General features: G+C 56.0%; 1 protein-coding gene across 3 annotated transcripts; it reads left to right on the top strand.

Moving 5' to 3' along the window:
- Positions 1 to 1,178: 1,178 nt before the first annotated feature.
- On the top strand, positions 1,179 to 11,361 carry TBC1D20 (TBC1 domain family member 20). 3 transcript variants are annotated; one of them, XM_027721806.2, is made up of 8 exons: positions 1,179 to 1,325; positions 3,609 to 3,794; positions 4,884 to 4,967; positions 6,442 to 6,628; positions 7,406 to 7,507; positions 7,972 to 8,113; positions 8,754 to 8,938; positions 9,076 to 11,361. In XM_027721806.2, the coding sequence occupies exons 1-8, from the start codon at positions 1,283 to 1,285 to the stop codon at positions 9,347 to 9,349; spliced, it is 1,203 nt and encodes a 400-aa protein (XP_027577607.2). In that variant the 5' UTR covers positions 1,179 to 1,282; the 3' UTR covers positions 9,350 to 11,361. The 3 variants fall into 3 exon arrangements, with proteins under 3 accessions (XP_027577607.2, XP_027577608.2, XP_027577606.2); XM_027721807.2 differs by having other exon boundaries at positions 1,211 to 1,325; positions 4,887 to 4,967; XM_027721805.2 differs by lacking the exon at positions 1,179 to 1,325 and adding an exon at positions 2,737 to 2,865 and having other exon boundaries at positions 4,887 to 4,967.
- The last annotated feature ends 893 nt before the right edge of the window (positions 11,362 to 12,254 follow it).

Below are 12,254 nucleotides of genomic sequence, written 5' to 3'. Positions count from 1 at the left end.
GCCATAAAACCAGAAAAGCCTCCTCTTCTGTCTCACCCCTGATGGTGGGGCATTGAGATGATGAACCAATTCTTAGGTTTTTTGAGTGTGTTGCCATTCATTGGATTTCAGTGACTTTGTTTTCAGTCACCTAATGTTTGTGGGACTCAGCTAGCGTGGCTGCAGGGGCAATGTCACCAGTCATTCTGGGTGACCTCCCATCCCAAAGCCATTGCAGCAGTTGTTACTCTGGGCATTGGCAGCTCTTCCCAGTCCTCAGCACGTGCTGATGCCTTGGCTTGTGTCTCCTGCTTGTCTCCAGCACCTGTCCCTCCTCTGTTCTTTGGGAGTCATGACCACACACTTCCACATTGCTTAGTTAATTTTAGAATGGAACATGTGGGCTGGATTAAGCCCAATCCTGGGACATAAAACACAGCCCCCTTCTGTGAGGATTGCTGGCAGGGAGATGAGGTTTTTCATGTACACCAGGGTAGCTTTCTCCTCCGTAATGCCATCCAGTGGAAAATAAATTGTACTCAAGTCTTTTATATCCTAAAATTATGTGAAAGTTGGACCATGTTGACTGTTACCTCAATGTGCTGTAACATAAAAGCACCAAGTATGACAAAATACAGCTTGTTTGTGCCAGGTTGTGACCTGCACAGGACATTTAACCAAGTGCTTCTGTTATTCCAAGCGAGGGAGGTTTGCACCAGGATGAGGCAGATGGAAGAGGATGATGCTCCCCAATGCCTGTCAGCCCTGGCACATGGAAGCTTGTGTGTGGAATGAGCTTTCTGGGCGTGACAAGCCCTTACACGAAGTGCCGGGAGCTTGTTCTCACGCTGCCGGTGCCCCGAGGGAATTCGGGGGGGTTACAGGTATTTTTTATGGGGCACCAGCAGCCCCTGGGTGCCACACCACTGTGGCTGTGTTACGCACCCCGGACAGCGCTGGGAATTAATCCGTGCCGCGGGCATTTCGGGGTGTTTTTTTTTTCTTTGTTTCTTCGTTTTGTTTCTTATTCTTTTCTGTTTCGAACAATCCCCGGACGCGCCGAGTGCCGGCACGTGCAGGCTGCGCCCTCCCTTCCGCGCATGCGCGGCCACCCCTCCGCCCGCGCGACCCGCCTGGAGGCGCCGCGCCTGCGCAATGCCGCGCCGTGACGTCCCGCCCGCGCGCCGGCGGGCGGGGGGCGGGGGGAGCGGGCGGGGGCAGGACGGGACCGGACGGCGCGGGCAGCGCGGAGCCCCGGCCCGGCCCGGCGTCCGGCCCGGAATGCGCCGCAGCGCCCGGGAACATGGCCCGGCAGAGCCCGCCGCGCAACGGCGTCGGCGGCCACGGTACGCGCTGGGCCCGGCGGGCGGGGGGCGGTGGCTCCGCTGAGGGGGCGGGGGCTGGAGCGCCCCCTGTGGGAGCGGCGGCGCCCCCTGGCGGCGGGGCGGGGCCGGTGCCGCTCTCGCCCCGGCGGGAGAACCGGGGGTGTCCCGGGGGATCCGGGCGGGCCCGGGGCTCGAGAGAAGGGCCCGGCCCGCTCCGCGGCTCTGTGGCCGCCGCGGGCTCGGGCGGGCGGGAGCGGCCGAGTGCGGCTGGCGCTGCCTGAGCCGAGCCGGGTCCCCGGGCACTCCCGGCAGTGAGCGGGGGCTCTGCGGCAGCGCCGGGGCTGGCCCGGCCTTGTGTCGGTGCCCAGTGCCCGCAGCGCTGCTCCTCGCGCTGCCTTTGGCTGCAGGAGCACCGACAGACCCACCCGGGATTGGGACTGGCCAGTCCGAGTTTCGGGACAATAAAAACCCCGCACCCTCAGCTCCAAGTATGAACCTGCCAGTTAAGGTCTTCTGCCTGCACAAAACATGTTTTTGAAATATTTTTTTTTTTTTAAATACTTGCAGCTCTACCTTTGAAAAGTGTAAACGTTGGGGTATTTGTCAGTAAGCCTGAGAGGAGGAGCCCGCAAGACGTTCTCCTTCCTCCCCACTACTCCTCAAGTTCTTTGTGTGTGAACAGTTTTGTCTCCCATAGGCTTTGTCTTCTCCTTCCCGAGACGTCGGGATATGACAGGGATATGACAATCCAGTGTGTGGCAGGGGATCGGGAACAACTGGGAGTGGGGAACTGGCTGGGAATAGGGAACCGGACGAGCTGAGCTGGCTTCTGTTGTGCAAATAACTCTGCTTGCTCAAGGGGCGGGAAAGGAAATAAGAGGAAACTGTGGTGGCTGGGTAAGCGATAGGAGATTCAATGTTACCAGGAACTTGGAATTCGGAGGGAGGTGGAGCTCTGTCCTAGGCTGTTACATCTTGTTTTGATCCAAGAAGTGTTTAAAAAGGGTCTTTGAGAGGGAACAGCATCCATTGCTCGACCTACTTATCGCCCGTGTGCGTGAGCAGCCTGGCGACCCGCCGGCTCCCTCCGGACCCCGCGGAGAGCGGCACTTCCAGCCAGGATCTCGCAGGGAGAGGGCCGGGGCAGCGCTGAGGTGCCACGTGGGCAGAGGAACGCGCTCCCTGATCGCTGCCGGGAGGGCGCGGCCTTGGGAAACAGCTGTTTCTCCATCGGAATCCTTTTAATTCCTCCCACCCCAAACCCTATTTGGACACGTCCCTTTATCGAGCGAATCCCGTTTGGAGCCTAAGAGTCGTTGCATCTGTGGGAAAAGCCTTTGGGGAGAGGCAGTGTTTGTGGCCTCAGCCTGTGCTCCAGCCTCGCAGCTGCTCAGCAGAGCCTCCTTGCTGGGAACTCCTCCGGTGTGGGATATCGGTGGGGGATATCAGGTGGCTCTCGGCCGCCTCTCTCCTTCCTCACATGAGGCAGCGGTGACAAATTCCGCCATGTGGTGTGAAATAGTGTCCCTTCTCCGCTCCCTGGGCAGCGCTCTCGTGTCCTGTAAGTGTGTCTATCCCCAGCACCGTGTGCTTTGTGTCACCCCTTCCCCCTTCCTACCCCGAGTTCCTGTGCTCCTCAAAACAGTGGGAATTGTTTTCTGCTGGCTAAGCTGTGTGTACTGGTAGCTGGCAAGTTTGTGTTTGTTGGAAGAGAAGTCAACATGCTCGTGACTGGTTAACTCTGGTATAACGATGTCCTTTCTTGTGTCTGTGGAAATGCTCAGGCTTCTCCCTAGGATGGCTGCACCCGGGAGTCAGTAGGAACACAGTTTTGGGAGCGCTGTCCTAATCTTTTTAGAACACTTCCCTAAGTCCTGCTCTTAGGAAACACTTGACACCTGAGCTGGCAGCCACATCAGAGGGCAAACAGTTGCAGGATGGCTTTGCAGGGCTGTCCCTGTCCCGCATGGAGCTGTGATCCGCTGGGGAAGAGGGAACCGAGGCCGTTTGGGCAGTGCTGGTGGCTCCCATGTCAGGAGGAGCAGCGTTGGCCTCCCACAGGGGTTCATAAGGAAGCAGTTCCGGGCTGGCTATGAGGTGCCCCGATGCTGAGCCTGCAGAGATGGGAACACTCAGCTGGAGAGTCACCGCCAGGGTCAGTCCTGGCCTGGCAGGGCATGTGACAGTGACAACTGCCCTGTGTCATCTCCCCTGTGTGTGTGACATTGTTGTGAGTGGCTGTTACTCGCTGGCGCCGTGTGCAGGCGCTGCCTGTCAGTTCCCATCTCTGTGATCTCCCTGCAGACTTCGATGCTAAGAAGAAAAGAAAGGTGGCAGAGATTTACCAGGCTCTGAACAGTGACCCCATCGACGTGGCGGCGCTGAGGCGGATGGCGATCAGCGAGGGCGGGCTCCTCACGGATGAGATCCGGTGCAAAGTGTGGCCAAAGCTGCTCAGTGTCAACACAGACGACCTGCCCCCTCTTCCAGGTGCGGAACACACTCGGGTGCTTGGGAAGAACGGCCCGGTGACCTTTGTCACCAGAGGAAGGACTTGCTCTCTGACCTGCCTTTTCCCTGCGTGTGCTGGTGTGTTTCCCAGCAAGCTCATGTGAAAAGGGCACTCACTGCAGCGTGAACACAGTGTCGTATGTAAACAGCAGGCTTGGAAAAGGCTTCCTAAAAGCAACATTTGTTACCTTTAGTGACAGCAACGGAAATCAACTGTGGATGTGGTCAGCGTGGCCAGCATTAGCTGGCATGTGTGAGTTCACCTAGAGCAGAAAAATCAGACCTACTTTGTGTTGCTCCCATGGAGAGGTGGCTGTGCTGAGCCCTGGCTTGGCCAAAATCCTCCTGAGGTGTCTCTCCCAGGAAGCAGTTTGTTGCATGAAGCATGTCAGTGTTTGACCGGAGCAGATGCAGGGAAAATGACCTTCCTGGTGAAATAACCACATGGTTTTTAAACCTTAGCAATGCAGGAGGTCCTGTAGCTTTTACAGTTGCTGCTTCCAGGACAGATTTTGTTGTTGTTTCTGAATCTGTGGCCATCTGGAAGCGTGCCTTCACCTCAGTCAAGAGCTGGGTGACATTAGGGGTGATGTGAGGTGACCAGAGCTGCTGGAAGACAACGTTTAACTTCACATGATCACATAGACAGAATTTGCTGGCTCACTGAACTTTTCCGTTATAACTGTCTTAGCTGCCCCTGGGTGGGGTTTTCTTCTGAATTGTTTCTGCTTAATAAATTATTAATTGTGGTCTCCACAGTTCATTTCCCTTCCTACTGCTGAGTACGCTTTGAATTGCACAGCAAAACTGTGGAGCAGGGATGTTCCCGGGAATGCTGGGAGTGCTGTCAGTTTAAGCATTTTAACATGTGTTGTTTAAAGAAATAATTGTCTCGTTTGCTGTTGGTGTCAGAGTGTGTGGCAGCGCAAGTGTGGGGACAGGGCTGGTGTGTGACATGATGAAAGGGTGTTGGGGGGGGTGCAGCCTCATCCTCCTGGCTCCCTCACCCCTCTCTCTTCCCAGTTCCTTTGCACTGCTCAGTGTTAATCCTATTCCTGTTTTTCTCAGCAGGGAAGGAGCTGCGAGAGGACAACAAGGATTACCAGCAAGTGTTACTGGACGTGCGGCGATCCCTGCGCCGCTTCCCGCCAGGTGAGGGCGGATTCTGCTCTTCCCACTCTCTGGGGGCAAGATCAATGCCAGGGGGCTCCTCCTGGCTCAGACTTCACTGGGAGGCTGCAGAAGGTGACACTCCATTGCTCCAAAAGCCTGACTTCTAGAAAGCCGTTTCCTTGTGAGCTCACAGCAGCTGCTTCTTGCAGTGGAGCCCTTCTGCAGCCATCGGTTTCCTTCAGCTGCCTCTGCACAGATGGTTTTTGATGTGGCTTTTCCAACATTCCACTTCCCCTGCCCTGCTGAGCCCCTCAGCCAACAGGCTGCTACCAGCAGACAGTTGCAGCACAGAGGGTTCAGATCTTGCATGGATCCTGCTCGGATCCTGCCCCCCTCACCAGCTGAAATTAGGACAGATGGAGAAACGTGTCCTTGCTTCAGTTTATTTTAGCCATGGTCTAGCTCAGGGGCATGGAAGGCAGGTTTGTCAGTGCTTAGAACAATTCCTGCTGTAAAACAGCCTGAAAATCAGGTTCTTGCACCAAATTTAATAGAACATTCAGAACAAAACGGTTTTGCAGTTGTTTAATTCTAATGGGAGGCTGTTGCCTTTTTGTGTTATTTATAAAACATTGAATCCAGCAGCTCTCTGTGCAGAGCAGTCGTTATTTCTGGCCAGAATCTCCTTCCCCCTCCTGCCACTCTTATTTTGTGTAAACAGTTGATTCACTGTGGTTCTCTTGCAAGCGTGGATGTTGTGTGCAGGCCTGATTCCTGAAGGCTCTGCTCCTACGGATTTTTTTGCCCTTGAATGGCAGCCTCCTGACTATTTTTAGCCGCATCAGTGAAGCAGAGGAAAAGGAGAACTTTGTCATTGCAGGATCTCCACTGGGACTCTCTGCTTGGCCTTTGGGCATTTTATCTGTTGACAAGGACTGCCAGAAACTGGCTGCAGCTGTGCAGGACAGGAACAATGTTTTCCCTGCGACATCCTGTCCCTAAACACATGTTGTTGGCAGGGGATTGGTAGAAAGTTGTGCCGGTGGAGGCCTCGTGGTCTGATGCAGTTGGCACAGTTTCTGTGAAAATGGGTCCTGCTGAATTTTTTTCTAGAACTCCTGGGAAATTAAAAGTGATTCAAATGTCCTCAGCAATGCTGGATGCACAGCTCAATTTGCTCTTCACAGCAGCACTGTACAAACATCAGTAAAATCTGCTCCCATCCTCCACGGTGGCTTCCTCGCAGGTAGGGCCTCTGCAGCTCTGAAGATTAAACACCTTAACCACTGGTCGACTTCCCCAGGCCAGCAGAGTTTTGGGAGGCAGGATTAGGGCTTGGGATATTTTTTCCTGCCAGTTTTACTGCCCCCTCCTGTGCAACACATCCCTTGGGATCAGGTGGGTTGGCAAATTCACAGGTGCTCTCCTTGCACACCACAGCCACCCTCGCTCCTACAGCAGGCACTGGTAGGTGGCACAGCTGTCCCACCTCTGCCTGGCACTGTCCCCACAGGGATGCCAGATGACCAGAGAGAAGGATTGCAGGAGGAGCTCATCGATATCATCCTCCACGTCCTCAAGCGCAACCCCCAGCTGCACTACTACCAGGGCTACCATGACATCGTGGTCACCTTCCTCCTGGTGGTGGGGGACAGGCTGGCCACGGCGCTGGTGGAAAAGCTCTCAACGCATCATCTCAGGTACTCAGCGGGAGGAGAGGAGCCACCTGCGTGTCCCCAGGCTGTGGGGACACCTGTACAGGTGGAGCTGGCCTGGAAGGGGAGCTGGGAAGGCAGAGCCTTGGGTTAAAGCAGTTGCCTGTCATGCCTGTACCCGGAGGGGTGCTGTGAGAGCAGCCTGACCACAGGACAGCACGTGGCTTTGCAGGGAGCTGTGCCCTGGGGAAGGGATAATTGAAGGCTGTCAGTTAATTTGTAGCATCTCTTGGAGCTGGAAAAGCCAACTGACATGCATTATTCATGGCTCCCTGGCTGTCAGGGCCTCTTCAGGTCCTGGGGGCTGGCTCAGCACCGTGCCTCCCACTTGTCCTTGCACAGCCCTGGGCAGTGTAGTCTGTACCTGGGCAGTGTCTCTGCTATTTGTGCACTGAAATGAAAGCAAGCTTCCATCTGGGAGGTGTGGTTTGGAGGGATTTTCCCTCCTCTCCCAGGCAGGGAGTCAGGTTTTGGGTGTTGGAAGGGCTTTACAGTTCATGTGTGCGCTGAAGCAAAATAAGAATTGTCAGCTGACAGCAGTGTGATGGTCTGGATCTGCATTCTCTGTGCAGGTCAGCCCTGTGAGTCCCAGACAAGCAGGAAGGAGGCTGTCCCAAAGAGACAGAATTCCTTGGGGCTGGGGGCCACCTTGCCATCAAGGCTGTTTATTGCACTTACATTTATTTTCCTTCTGCTGCCTCCCTGGAGGGAGAGCTCGCTGACGTGGTTGCTTGACGGAGCTTCTTTTAAATCTTTCCTCAGGGATTTTATGGACCCAACGATGGATAATACCAAGCACATTTTAAATTACCTGATGCCCATCATAGACCAGGTGAACCCTGAGGTGCACGACTTCATGCAGAGGTACACAGACCTTCCCTCAGAGCCTCCTGGCTCTCCGCTACCAGTTTTGGGTTACCACCACAGTGGCTTCCTCAGGGAGTCAACAACTGTTCCACAGCCAATAGTGACACTCCAGAGCTGTGTGGCACTTCATTTCAGAGCAGACCCAAACCTGTGCTGCCTGTATGGAGGGTTTTTATGTGGTGCCATCTTCATCCCAGTGGTCTACAGTCCGTATTGGAAAGGCTGGGGAATTTGGGGAGAGTGTTGTCCAAAGTGCCACAACCGCTTCACATGCCCACTTGTGTGGCTGGTGGGACCTTGGTGTAGTTTGTTGCTAGTTTTGTGGATGATTCCCAGGTTTTGCATTAGGGACTCACAAGTGTTGTCTGGGCAGATCAAAGCAGAAGCAGGAAGGTGAGTGGGAAGAGCCAGTCCGGAGCCCTTTGTTTCCAGGCTGACCTAACGGTCCTCTCTCTCCGCAGTGCGGAGGTGGGAACCATCTTTGCTCTCAGCTGGCTGATCACCTGGTTTGGCCACGTTTTGTCTGACTTCCGGCACGTCGTGCGATTATATGACTTCTTCCTGGCTTGCCACCCGCTGATGCCCATTTATTTTGCTGCTGTGGTAGGTATTGTTGGAAAGGGTCAGGGATTAACTGCACCGTTCTGAGGTGGTGGGAGTTCGGGGCTGCACAGGGGGGCTGGCAAACCCAGTGCTGGTGCTGTCCCCAGTGATGTCCTTGGTGATGGCAGAGGGCAAGTGGGATCCTGGGGAACTTGGAGCAGCCTGGAGGTGTCCAGATGTGCAGACTGGGACAATTCAGTGCCATGGAGGCAGCGTGGCATAGCGTTTTTCTTTGCTTTCATGTGCTTGCCCTGCTTCTGGGCACATGCTGCCTGGCTGGAGGCAGCCCTGCATTGTGCATCCACCTTCCCATCCTCCTATGGGGGATCCAAACCTCTGAGGGCAAATTGTGGAGTCAAGCCCTGCTGAGGTTCTACCCGTGGCTCTGGCCCGCCAATAACAGGCTCTGCTCAGCAGACAGACCTAACTGTCCTGAAAGAGGCTTTCCATGGCCTCAGAGTCTAAGGAAGGGTTTGGCATTTCTCTTCCCAGCCAGTTAATGCTTCACTGCAGTGTGTCCTCTTGAAGAAGGTCTTTCAGCTGGAAGTGAAATGTTTTTCTCTTCTGGCTCTGAAACAAGTGCCAGCGTGTGCCAAGGAGTTGTCCCCATTTCCTCATCTGTCCTCACTCCCCTCTGCAGATCGTGCTGCACAGGCAGCGGGAAGTTCTGGAGTGCGAGTGTGACATGGCCTCTGTCCACCACCTCCTGTCCCAGATCCCACAGGACCTTCCTTACGAGTCTCTGATCAGCAAAGCTGGAGACCTTTTTGTCCAGTTCCCACCATCTGAACTCGCCAAGGAGGCAGCTCAGCAGCAGGCGGAACGGTGAGTGCCAGCCAGCCCCTGTGTTCCCTACATCCCCTTGCCGGGTCTTGCTTCCTCATGGAGATCTTCCTCCCTGGCCGGAGGCTGGTCCCTGAGACGAGCTGGGGACACTGTTTAACCTGTTCCTCCTCTTGCAGAACTGCGGCTTCCACTTTTAAGGACTTTGAGTTGGCATCAGTGCAGCAGAGACCAGACACTGTGTTGAGGCAGCGCTTCAGGGAGCGGCTCCGGGGGGAGGAGCGGCTCCGAGGGGAGGAGCGGACAAAATCCATCTTGACAAAGCCCCGGACCAACCGCTTTGTCAAGCTGGCAGTGATGGGGCTGACGGTGGCGCTGGGAGCAGCTGCCCTGGCCGTGGTGAAGAGTGCACTGGAGTGGGCACCCAAGTTTGAACTGCAGATTTTCCCCTGAATCCAGAGGAATGGCCTTCCCTGGTGGGGAGGGCTGATGTTTGATGGAGGACATGCCCAGAAATGACCTGCCTGAAGATTATTTTTTATTCTTGCTGCGTCCAGTGACGCTTTTGGCCTTTGTGACAGAGACTGAGGGAACCAGCCTGGCAGGACGGTTCCCCACACCGTGCTCACCTTGTTCCCCTCTCCCCGTGCAGGGGTGAGCAGACAGGCACTGCCGCCGACCCGGGAAGAACCGGAGGTACGGACAAGTCTGGCTGTTCAGGCTGTGCTCAGGTGACTGTACAAAGGGAGAGCTGTGTGTGGGCTGTGCCGAAATGATCCTGCGTTCTCCATTGGGGAAAATTGGTGCGAGTGAGAGCCTGCAAGAGAGTGTCCCAGCAGGGTTTGGCCTGGCTGTGTGCGTGTGTGGGGTTGAAGGGCTGTTGTACTGGTGAGGAACAGGGCAGCCCTTTGGCTCCTCATTGCTCCAGCATGCTCTGCGACCTGCCTTCAGCTTTGCTGGTGCTCCAGCCCTTCTCTGTCCTGTAGGCACCCTCTGAGTAGAGCCAAACCTTTCACACACCCCCATCAGCGCCATGCCATGAGCTTCTCTCTAGTGTGTAACACTCCCTGGCTCTTTTTGCTTCCTCATCTTTGCAGCCTGATCTGTTTATGGGAGAGGAGGGCAGGGGACAGGAGCAGACCTTAGCTCAGCTCTTGGGCACTGCCGCTCCTGTGCTGGCAGTACCATGATCTTATCTGGGATCAGTGAGGTGAGGCACAAGTGTGCTTGCCCTGCCAAGGCTGTGTGTTGTCATGTGCTAGGTCACATCACCACAAGTCTCAGTGGTATTGTGGACACCTATTGCAGACTTCTTTACCAGCTCTGGAAGTGGGCACTAACATGGAGAAAGGCTTTTTCCACCTTGTGAAACACTTTGCACAGGACAGAAGTCATTGCAGTAGGAAATGTGCCATAAACCTCCCCCACAAGTTGATCAGGCTTCAGCATCACAGCCCTGTTGGCAGTCCCAGCACTCCCTGCCCTCCAAGCTAAGCAGCAAATCCTCCTAGAGAACTTGGTGTCCCACTGAGACAAAGCCAATAGACACTATATGCCTCTACCTCTCCCCCGAGCTGCTAAACCTCCCTCAAGTGCCCTTACCTGTCCCTCACAGCTCCCTCCCGCTTCCCCATCATTGCTCTGTTGTGCCCAAAGCCATCTGTGCCGTGCCCAGGGGCTGCACACCTGAAAAGGAGGTGTTGGTTGAAGAGTTAAGGATTTGAGGATGGAGAAGGAAACTCATGCCCTGCAAAGCTCAGCACCCCCCTGTCCCACCCCACTGCCTGTTGGCCCATAACTGCCCTGGGTATGTTCTGGTTTGCCCCGTGAGCCCTCGCTCATGGAGGGGCTGTGCCTTTCTGGCCAGAGGGCAGGTGTGCAGTCATCATTCCTGACCTGTGTTCCCATGAGGCTCTGAGCAGGAGTTCTCTTGCAGAACTTGCAGTTCTCTGTAGGTGAAATCTGGAGGGTATAAATCTGCCCTTGTCCAGGCAGGGCAGCAAGGCCTGTTCCTTCCTCTCCTCACTGGTGCCAGTGCCCATGGAGAGAGCCAGGGCTGGTCATGGGGCTCCTCATGGTGTGGCTGAAGGCAGAGCCCATTCTTGGCCCTCAGCACCCCCCGGAACACCAGAGCAGGACAGCGGGCTGGGTCACTTAGCACTTTAGAAACCAGTGGTGCAGGAGAGTGTGGTGACCTGGGGGTGCTGCTGGAAGGCCCAAGACCCCTCTGTACACTACCCCGAAGGAGGGGATGGCTGGACCCCCCCGGGGGTAGCCCCTGCAGCCCCTCCACTCCCTGGCCATGATGCACTTTAGTTCTTGTGTTGTCCCCGGGGGAGGAAGGGCCTGGGAGGAGACAGTCGCTGTGGGTGCTTCACTTAACTCTGTACAAAGACTTACACACCCCCTGTAAATGCGGATTTCTACAAACCCTGAAACTGTAAAATAAACAGTTACTAAACACACTTCCTGCCCTCCCCTTGGCCGGGGCTGCCAGATCTGCTGTCGTGGCACCCTGTGGCCCAGAGCTGGCACCTTCTCCGTGGTGTCCAGGCCAGCTCTGCATGTCCTCACACCCAGCAGCCCCGTGGGAAGAGGAGCAGGAGCAGAGCCAAAGGGCACGTGCGTGCCCCGGTCACTGTTCTCCTTCCATCCGCCCACCTCTGGGCCAGCGCCAGGCCTTGTGTGTGTCACCAGCTCTCCAGGGTGTCCCCCCCCATCAGCAGCATGGGACTGTAAATAGCTTGACCTCCCGGCCCCTCCTGCACCCCGGGCCGGGTGCCTGGCTGTGGGAGGAGATCCTGGGCACGGTGCCCGCTTCCCAGGACAGGCTCTGCTGAGCCGGGGTGATGCAGCCGCTTTTGCCGGGCTGGGAGCGGGCTCGGCCGGATGGCTCGAGGCTGCTGGATGTGCTGGTTATTTTTAGTTCCCTGTGCCTTCTCTGGGAGCAAGTTCCTCAGTAGTGTTGGGAACCCTTTGGGAGGGACATCCCTTGGGTAGTGGGGAGGAAGGAGGAGCAGTGACGAAGTATGTGGCACCTTTGGGGTAGCCAAGAGGCCACTGGCACATGAGTGAGAGCCAGGCAAGCAGCAGTGTGTGCATGTGCCTGTGCAGGCCATGCTGGACACCAGGAACTGGACACCTGGCCCTGCACAGTCCCAGACTTGGGTAAGGTCAGGAGGGCAATGGCAACAGGAGCTATGACCGTGGCTGGAGCAGCCTCACAGGACCTTCTGCTCCCAGTGGTGTCCCTGGGCAGGAGTTGGATCCCACAGCCAGGGATCCAAGCAAAGTCACCCCATGCTGGAGCATCACTGCCTGAGTGGGTGCCACCCCGGGCAGGTGAGTGCAGCCTGCA

The sequence above is a fragment of the Pipra filicauda genome, unplaced genomic scaffold (genome assembly GCF_003945595.2).
Source record: "Pipra filicauda isolate LSUMZ 115617 unplaced genomic scaffold, ASM394559v2 scaffold385_size793830_pilon, whole genome shotgun sequence".
Lineage (NCBI taxonomy): Eukaryota > Metazoa > Chordata > Aves > Passeriformes > Pipridae > Pipra > Pipra filicauda.
The sequence above is the reverse complement of the archived record's forward strand: the minus strand, read 5'-3'. Positions and strand labels throughout refer to the sequence as shown.

Excerpts from the sequence above, each read along its gene's own strand:
- TBC1D20 (XM_027721805.2), top strand. The coding sequence starts at position 2,811 with ATGTGGTGTGAAATAGTGTCCCTTCTCCGCTCCCTGGGCAGCGCTCTC. Across the intron at positions 3,795-4,886 it reads CGACCTGCCCCCTCTTCCAG|GGAAGGAGCTGCGAGAGGAC; the intron begins GTGCGGAACACA and ends TTTTCTCAGCAG. Across the intron at positions 8,114-8,753 it reads CCATTTATTTTGCTGCTGTG|ATCGTGCTGCACAGGCAGCG; the intron begins GTAGGTATTGTT and ends TCCCCTCTGCAG.